Below are 9,919 nucleotides of genomic sequence, written 5' to 3'. Positions count from 1 at the left end.
TACTGAATCAGATACATTTATGACCCATGCTAGGCTCCAAAACAGGATTCAGACACTCTGTGATTCTGGTGAAAGCTCCAAGGGTACGCCAGGGTTTCGTTGGCATAAAGACCAAAGGATGTCAGACAAGCAGAGTCCTCAGCTCTAGCAACAAATCTTCATGCCGGTGGAATGGGAGTGATTCACATCTTATTTCTGAGTTAAGATCTAGGCGATCAGAAGGAATACTAATGGTTTCAGAATAAAAGGACCAAAGTTTAAGCACCCAAAAGAGAATTTTTTAGATGAAGCCGTATCACTGAAGAATTACACTGGAAAATGTCCAGGGCAGGGTCCCCAGGCTAGAAGGACACTTGAATGTCACTAGGACATAGTGTTTGTAGGAAGCCAAACTTATGTTATTTTCTTTTAGTTTCATTGCATGGCACAAGGGGGTGAAATGAGGAGAGGGGTCAACTAATGCAGTACAGGAAGAAAAAGCTGTCAATTTTGTAGGATTATATTTGTGTTTCCATTTAGGGACCCATTTCCTGTCCTTTAAATGGCACAGCAATTCATGAGAACATGAAATTCATCCCCCCAGAAAAGATCCACAAGCTTAATTTTCAAGTAAACACAAGACTGTGCAGCCCACGGAAGTGATTACAGGTTACATTTTATTTTTTTGCCACAACTCCTATACTAAATATGGTCCAGTCCTGGAAGAGTAGCAAAGGCGATTTATCCCACCGTCTAGGGGCGGGTGTCGCATCTGCCAAATCTCATGCCTCTCTCCTCCCCACTGCATCTCAGGATGCAGACAGGGAGCTTGGTTAGTGACTGTTTTCACGTCCTTCATGCTTTCATCTCTAAATTCAGGCTAACTCTTCAGTCCACAATCCACTACATAAGCCAGTCCTGCCTAAACATCTGTCACAATTACCACATGCGATCACATTTTCTCTTTCCCTGCAAGCAACTGAAGAGGGAGCATTCTTCCCAGACAGCACTGTGCAATCAGCAGCAGCAGAGTGAGAGAATTCAGCAGAAGAGAGGTAGGAGTGTTAGCTGGAATTAAGAGAAGAATGTTTGAGAGGTATAATCAGAAAGGTTAAGTGTTACAGATAAACTCCAGAGGCTAAGACCTGGAGGAAAGCGTATCAATGCTGGAAAGACCAAGAGTTAAGGCTTAGAGAGAAGTTACCTCCTAGTATGGCTCAAAGGTTCAGCGGACAGGACTCAGTAGAAGGGACTGAAAAATAAATCCAGCTGGTCCAGAGGCCTAGCCCCTCTCACCCTCAGCTGAAAACCAAGACAAGTCATTCCAGGCATGCTTACAGCAGGCGTGTTTGCAAGTTTGAGGACTCAGTTTTAATATAAACTAAAAACAGAACTAGAATGCAGTATTACAAAATGTTTTCACAAATATAATCACAAAAAAACAAGTCAGAATATTGCATAGAAAATTATCCTGTAATATGCTTTGTAAAACTAGGTCTTAGTAACTTAAAAATAAAAAACAAACATAACCTCCCTTCACAGTCTAGAAGTCCATGATGGTGAACTGAAAATTATCAAGTTGGCAGATTTTGTAGCAAGACCTCAGAAGATCGCAAAGTTCTTCATAGCCTTAGAATCATGATTAAATTTGCCCTTTGAAGGCCCAGGCTGGCACAGTTCAACAACAGTATCTTTCTAACAGGACTTGGGCTTTGTGAGTCCAAGCCAGCTCTATGGTCTCATGCTCTGCCCTCTCTGGTAGGAGAGGTAGCCAAACACACAGGGACATGAAATCACTGCTACCACTTTTAAACCTGGTCTGCTTGTCTCACGTTAGTCTATCACTAAACAAGCTACATCTGCCTACCTTTTAACAGCAAGGTTTGAAGAGCCAGTTTAAGAATAAGTGAGAATGTCTTAGAAAAGCATTTAAATTAATCTCAGCAATAGGATGGGAGACTCTTAATCTCCCTTGTAACATGCATCAATTGAGTCTGAGTTAAAATACACCACAGTGACAGTGATGTCATCCCTGTACATCCTCGCCAAATCCTCCGGCAACGTCAGCATGGCCGTCAGCCGCTCCGGCTCCATCTCCCCATACTCGTTGCTCCCAATGGCATGTCTGATCAGATGTGTGGCTGCATTCTGGTCGGCAGCCTGGAGCCCCTGGGCTTTCCTCTGCAGCAGCAGGCTCTGCATGAGGCCCAGGTTGGCAGGTCTCTGGGCCAGGTCCGGCTTGTGCCGACCAGCTTCAGCCAGGTGCTCCACCACCAGCCTCACTACATCCTCATTGCCCAGCATGTCCCACAGGCCGTCTGAGGCCAGCACGAGGAACTTATCCTGGGGCCTCAGTCTGTGGTATGTGACCTCAGGCTTGGCAGTCAGGTAGGGTGGAGTATAGTAGTGCGGGGAGGTGAACTGGTAAATGTTGAGGGCCTCAGTGTCAAAGCCCCTCTCTAGGACACTGCGTTGCAGCTCCTTGCTCCACTTTAGCTGGACGTCCCCAAAGGCCCTGCAGGGCATGAGGATGCCCAGCAGCCTGTCATCCATGATGACTGTCTTGTCCTCTGACGCAGGATGCTCCTTCTTTAGCCGTGACAACTCAGCCTGGTTCCAGGCATTGTGATCGCGGGTGAGGGGAAGACAAGACCACATGCCATTGTCCTCCTGGACACCAAGGATGGCCCGACAGTCACCTGCGTTTGCCACATGCAAGTGAACTCCGTCGACATGGGCCATGCAAGCTGTTGCCCCGGAGAAAGCGACCTGGAGTGAAAGGTTCCTTGTCATCTCATCTTCCAGGGGGGCCTGGATTTCCAGCGAGATGTCAGAATCCAGTCTCTGGAAGGAGTACATTAATGCTTCCTCAATGTTCAGTCCCATTTCCATGTGCACGTCAAGCAGCTCCTGCCAGTAGACACGGAGGTGATCAAGGTGCATGGATGTGACATCCTTATAGATACTGTCCCCTGGATGCTTGAGCCACTGCAGGATGGGCAGCAGGGGCTTCATGTTTTCCATTGCTCCCTCCATCTGCTCCAGGGTCTGCTGGGACATCAGTGACACTGCCACATAGTAGAAGAGCCGTTCGCTCACTGCTTGAGCACATGCATGGCCACCATGTCCATCAAAGATGCCAAACATGAGCCCATTGGTCTGCAGGCAGGAGGCCACACCTCGTCGGTCCTCCACTGGGGAGTTGGCAGCCAGCTGGTTGCTCTCAAACCGCAACACGGAATTTGGAACTCCGTTGACCAGGTCAAGAATCTTGTGGGCAGACTCACCAGCTCGAAGCACTTCATTTACCTGCTCAGGGCTGAGCTGTAAGTGGAAATCGTCTTCCTCCGTTGATGTGTGTCTGTAGGCTTTCTGCAGAGCAAAGCTACCACATGGTGCATCATTTTTTAGAGTGGCCAGTGCCGGGGAAAAGAGCCTCCATTTTGATTTATTCCAATTTGAGGCACACCTTGAATATAAACGTCCACCTCCTTGTAATGTGGCAATGCTATTCCTTGCAGAATTTAAGATCCAGTAGGACACAGAACTTGACATTCTGAAACTATATATATCAGCAAATACGTTCCTTCAGCAAAAGTTTTTTTAAAACCTGAAAATTAAAGAGTTTAAAAAAGATAGTTATTACTTTTATCACTAAGTGTATACTCCTCCAGACACTCTGTACGCATTTTTGTATAGTTGTAACCACAAATTAGAATACAGTTTTCCTGTTAAGAGCATTTTACTTATATCACATTTCATGGATGAGTAATATCCTATTTTAGCATAATCAATCAATTTACTTAACTATTTTCTATTATTGGGAATTTGGAGGTCTTTTCCACTGGTTCCCTATTTATAAAACGTGAAACTGTACTGCCTTATGCATCAATGTTTTCCCTACTTAGGTTTTGACCTACTTAGTTCCCAAAGGAGGACTCAGTAGGTCAAAGGATGTAGACTCATTGCCAAACTGATTTCCAAAAAGTTCACATCTGCCTCCACAAGGGCATAAATGATACAGTTTCTTAGCACCTTCAGTGGCCTCTGGTGGCATTTTTCCTTAGACAAAAAATGCTGCTTTATTTTCTATTTTCTCGGGTGACACGGGAAGAGGAGCGTTTCCCATGAGTTTTCAGATTTTGTCAATGAATCCTGCTCTCCCCAAGTCTGTCTGCTGGGGTACTGACAGCTCCTAGAACTGAGGACCATCGCCCTCCCCTCAGTCCACCCGCTGAACTTGGGGCAGGAGCGGTGGGTCAGGAGGCGCAGAGGGCTCCTGGGGTCCCCCACCTCTCTTCTGCCTGGTAGAGAAGCCAGGTAGTGGTGCCCGACGCAGGGCGGTCGGCCGCAGCCCGGACCCAAACAATTTCGCTTCCCTAGAGAAAACAGGTCCCAAATTCAAGTCTGTGACCCACAGCCTTATAGATAAGAGCGCAGCCTCCGACGTCCACCAAGTAGGATCTCCCCCAATCCCCCAAACCCCGGAGCGGCCACGTCCCTGAGCCCCAGCTTCCCAGTCTGTAACACAGGAGAATTCAGCCGAGACGCCGAGCTCACAGGGGTGCTCCAAGGGCTAAAGCACGTGTGTGCCCCAGTTGCCAAGGGTCCTCGGCGAGAATGCGATTCCACGTGGCGCGTGCGCGCCAGTGGGGTGACCGTGGCCGCGGGCCCGCCCCCTCACCTCATCTCACCTCGGCTCTCCACCCCATCACACGAGCCGATGGCGCTGGCCAGAGAGGGCCGGGCGCCAGCGAGACCCGGCGGGGTTAGAGGCGTCCACATCCCACGCTCGCCCCTTTCCCTTCCTCGGCCCCTAGCCCTCCTCTCACCAGCTTGAGCCGCCGCCGCCGAGTCCGTCCCGTCAGTTCGGCGCCTGCGCACGCTGCAGCTGCTGCAGCCACCCGGGTCTCGCCTCCCTGAAGCAGCTCCCTGAGCGGGTCAAGCTCGGGAAGGAAGCAGCCTCTCGCCAGCCTTTATTGGTTCATCTGCGGAGGCGGGCGCTTGACGGACAGCGGAAGTGCCCAATGGCTGAGCAGGGCTAGAGGGGCGGCAGAAGGGCGGGACCCGGAGGCGCCAAATCCGGTTCACCCCCGCCCACCCCCGGGGCTCTGAAGGTGGCTAGGCTGCCTGCGGGCTTCCAGACCAGGCAGTCTTGTGGCTGAGCAGCCCCACGACGTTACTGCCTCCACTCCGCACACCCCAAACCGAGCAACATCTCCACTTCCTTACCGTTGTTAGTAGTACCCACGGCTTCCTCTCCATTTCTGTGCCGTCCTGTCCAGATCCTTCTCCTAGGTGCCACACCCTCATATTCAATCACTTGGACACTTCCTTCTGGAAGCCCTGACACAACTTGCCCCGTGCTCTTCCTGCCAGACCTGCTCTTCGTCTCCTCCCCTAACCCAGTCATGGCCCAGCCATCTGCCAGAGACCCAAGCCAGAAGCCTGGGAGTCATCTTCACAGCTCCCTCTCCTTCATCCCCACTCACTCTCCTGTTGGTTATCTAATCCTGTTAATCTTGTCTCCTAAATGTCCCTCCAATCCAAATATTTGCCTCTGCCTACTCCACCATCCGACTCCAAGCCTCTCTTCCGGTCTCCTCACCTCCGGCTGTGATTTGGCTTTAGGCACCCTTCCTCCACAGAGCAGCCAGAGTGACGCTTCTGAAATTCAAATTCCTGCTCTGAAGTCTCCATTGGCTCCCCACTGACCCTTGGGCCTTAAACCGACAATTACGTTGGCCTGGCCACTGACAGTTAACTGCACATGGTTAAGTGGTAGGTAGTTTGAGAAAGACTGAGAACGAGGACGCTAGATATTCGTGGTGAAATTCCAGTTATTGCCTGCTTCCTTATGAATTACCTTAATAGAACCTGTCAGACTTGCCCCTGGTGTGATATTTATATTGCCACTCACCCTCGGCCCTTTCAAGAAGTTCTACCGGTAAGTTAGAATTGGCAGTATGTCTCTTCCTGGATATTGAGAGGGCTGTTTCCGACTCAAAATAAAGATAACTCTAAGGGATTCTAAATAAATGGGTGTAATTTTTTTTGTGTGTAGATAGTTCATTTTGGGTTACAGAAGGTCATCCTTCAGGACAGAGGCAGCACAGTTTACTTACTCCATCTGCAGGCATTTCTGGGTGCCTACAATATGTCAGCCCCTGGGCCGACTGGAGACACACAGATGGCCGCCCCCACCATGTTTTCCGGAGAAAAATTACATCACTCTGCTAAGTCTGAAACCACTCTAACTTACCACACACTCCCCACTTCCAAAGTAAAAATGCTCCCTTGAGGATTTTGTGTGCACCAGAACTTTTGCTTAAAGGCTGTTAACCAGCTCAGTCACCCTGTATATGGTGGCCAGCCCAAGAACCCCAGCTGGTCTCCCAGGGCTTCCTTGTCCCAGGGTCTTATAAGAAAAAAATGAAGGGAAAGGACTTCTGTCTCCCTTGGGAAAGGGAAAGCTGCAGCTGGCTCAGCTGTCATTTTCTGAGAAAATATGTAAAAATATTCATCCTCACTCAAAACCAAGCAAATGTGAATTAAAATGAGATACTGATTTTTGTCAATCAACCTGACAAATATTAAAAGATGATTAATATGTAATGTTGGTGAGTGGGCATTGGCATCTTGGCAGATGGGAGTGTGAATTGAGACTATCCAATGGACAAATCTTTGATCCTCTAATTCTGCTTCTTTTAATTTATTCTAAAGAGACAGTCAAAGGTAAACATTACAAATTTCCTACATAAACGTATGTATACATTACTCCATCTGGCATATCTTGTATAATCAGGAAAAAAAAAAAGGAAGCAAAACCGTAGTTTAAAAACAGCCACTTGGGGCTGGCCCCATGGCCCAGTGGTTAAGTTCGCACGCTCCGCTATGTTGGCCCAGGGTTTCACTGGTTCGGATCCTGGGCGCGGACATGGCACTGCTCATCAGGCCATGCTGAGGTGGTGTCCCACATGCCACAACTGGAAGGACCTGCAACTAAAATATACAACTATGTACTGGGGGGATTTGAGGAGAAAAAGCCAAAAAAAAAAACACCAAACTATTGGCAACAGTTGTTAGCTCAGGTGCCAACCTTTTAAAAAAAGAACAGCCAGAGGTGTGGCAGGGTAGAGATTTCTTGGATGATTCTGGCAAAGTCCCCTGATTCCTTGGCTACCCAGATAAGACCTTCTATGGAATGTTAGAAAGCTAGATTTGAGGATGATCTTGTGTCAGGAGGAACTGACATGCGGCAGCCAGTTTTTGTGTCAAAACTATAACATCCAGCCTGATATCTGGGAGAGTTTGTAAAAACCTCAGGTTTCTTTCTTCTTTGCCGATGAGTAGATGAGCTTGCCCTTAACAGTGGTTCTGTGGATCATCACTCCCCAAGGCATCTGAATAAACCCAGATCTGAGCATATCTGTGCCCTGAGACGATTGTCCCAGAGACTGATGCCATCCCCAATCAAGTGATTTAACTTTATGCAGAATTTTCTGTCACCCTGGAGTCCCAAGTGTGAGGCCCAGCTCTGCCACCTGCTTGGGTGTGATCCTGGGCTAGTCACTATCTTCTCTGAGCTTCTGTAGAACGACTTGGAAACGGCAGTGTGTAGGCCTTGTAGTTGTCATTTGCACTCCAAGTTGCCAGTGACTCACATCATTTCTTGGTGTTGTCGGTGTCGCAATCCAATGTACACATCAGGATAGATGCGGAGAGGGCTGATGGCCACTCCGAGTTTATTATAACCAGCGTTTCAATATATACATAGCTTACATCTGTTAAACATACACAGGTGTTCTGGATGAAGTAATTAGCGAATGCCAAGAATTCTTAGTGATTTCTCAAGGAGCCCTCCCTTGGCCTCTGTTTTGATATTATCATGTTATTGCTGTGCTCCTATATTTTTATCTCGGAGCAGGCAAGGTCTCTTAGGCAATGGTCCCTCTTGCTCCCGATATCGATATCGTTTCTCCATCTGTGCCCCAGGCGGCTGCCCGCCTGGCTTAGGTTGCGCCCCCAGGGGGTCTTACCCGTCATTGGCTAACCGGCCTTCTCACCTCTGGGTCACAGTTTGTTGGCAAGCTTTTTCCAGTGATTATTAACCCCTCCTGTGTCAGGGGCGGCTACAGGTGTGGATTTGCAGAGGAGCAGAACAGCTCTAGGGGTCTGGTGTGGGGAAGAGGAGGGAAAAAGAAGGTGAGAGACAGCCCTGCAACCCCCTGGAAGCACACACTTCCGTGCTTTCGCTTGCAGTGATGGTACCCTGCCCCTCCCCCAGCCCCAGGCTGAGCGAGAGACCTTGGAGTGTGCTCAGTCAGCAAGCAATGGTGCAATGGTCCTCGTGTTGCAGCCTGTGCTACCCTGTGAAAATTAGCTCTCAAGGAAACTGCAGATGCCCTGTGGCATCACCACTTTCGGGGAGGCCCTGCCCCAGCACATGAGCACAACTTTCCGGCCCCTAGGGACAGCTAGGGACAGCTAGGGAGTGACAGGGGTTGGGGCAGGGGTGGGGGGCTACCAGTGTCAGTGCCTCGGCCTGAGCAGGGGCCCCAAGCATGGGGTTAAACTGAGCCAGAGCTATTGGCCAGGACAGAATGTCAGACAGCAAAACCTGATTACGACAAAGAAGAGTGGGAATTTTGATACTAACAACAATTATTTATCTATGCATTTCTTCTCTTCCTCCTCCCTGTCCCTTGGTGCATGCCTCTTTGCAGGCAGAAAAAAGTTTAGTAGGACACACGCCAGGAGTCAACAATGTTATCTCTGGGTCACCAAACTCGGTAGGAATTTTCACATTCTTTACCTTTCCATTTATTTCTTTATTTACTTTAAAAATTTTTTAACATGGAGCACATATTTAATAATCTGAAAAACCCCAGTAATGTCTGTTCTACACATTCGCACAGAGAAGTCGTGGGGAAGCAGGACAGCTGGCTGTCCTGGGGCCAGGGAGCAGCCGGGGTGAGGGCTGGGCCTACCCTCTGGCCCTGGGGGTGGGGCCTGGAGGGAATGTTACTTTAGATCAGGAAATCTGGGAAGCTCCTAGCATAAGATAGGCCTTGGAGAGAGAAGATAGGCTTTGGGGAGAGATCTGAAGGAAGTTAGAGAGCGAGCCTGGCAGTATCTGGGAGGGAGCATTCCAGGTAGAGAAGACAGCAGGGATAAAGGTCTTGGCCTTGAATTTTATGGCCAGGCCTGCCTGCCCCATCTCCAACCCTTGGGCCAGGGCTGGAAAGGACCAAGAGAGCATCTGCTCTGTGCTTTTCTAAAGTGTGCTCCATGGAACACAATCTCAGAAAATGTTCTGAGAGAAAAGGGCCACCCTTGCAAGAGATTCACAATGACCAATGGCTTAGTCAAGGCCCTGAAAAAGCATGCAGTAAAAGGAATTTATCCATCTTTATTGCAGCCATTCTAAACATTTCATCACGAACCTCCTTTTTGCTGTAAAATCTACTCACATTTGGCAGAACCCATGTACTTTGTGCGATGCCCATATATCCATTCTTTGAAGAGGAAAATAAAGTCCAGAGACCTGAACTGATGTCCCCAGGTTCCCTGGGGTCCCACTTTCAGCTTGTGGCTGAGACGGGTCTGAGCCCTGTTTCCTGGACTCACAACCAAGCCACTCTTCTAGGAGCTTCTTACTACATTTAGTAACCATGGGGCCAGTTAGTTTTCTCCAAAACCAGAGGGAGAGCTCCTGTATGCTTTCTCACCATTCTCTGTTTTTGTTTAGCCATCTTTAGGCAAAAATTGTGATTTAAATAGGGCCTTCATCTCCATGTGGGCTAGCAATATATGGGTCTTTTCTGAGCCTGGTCCCCCAGTGGGCAATGCAGGGCTGGCGTATTTCAAACACACTCATGGAAAACCAAATATTCTTTAATCAGCCAATAGAGGCAATCGAAGCCTCCACCTGAACACC

At 48.8% G+C, this 9,919-nt stretch overlaps 1 protein-coding gene across 1 annotated transcript; it reads right to left on the bottom strand.

Moving 5' to 3' along the window:
- Positions 1 to 1,941: 1,941 nt before the first annotated feature.
- PDP2 (pyruvate dehydrogenase phosphatase catalytic subunit 2) lies at positions 1,942 to 3,534 on the bottom strand. The gene is given in 1 exon segment (NM_001257150.1): positions 1,942 to 3,534. A coding segment is annotated over 1 exon segment (1,593 nt).
- Positions 3,535 to 9,919: the final 6,385 nt, after the last annotated feature.

Source organism: Equus caballus, chromosome 3 (genome assembly GCF_041296265.1).
Source record: "Equus caballus isolate H_3958 breed thoroughbred chromosome 3, TB-T2T, whole genome shotgun sequence".
Taxonomy (NCBI): Eukaryota; Metazoa; Chordata; class Mammalia; order Perissodactyla; family Equidae; genus Equus; species Equus caballus.
This window is presented reverse-complemented; position numbering and strand designations above follow the sequence as displayed.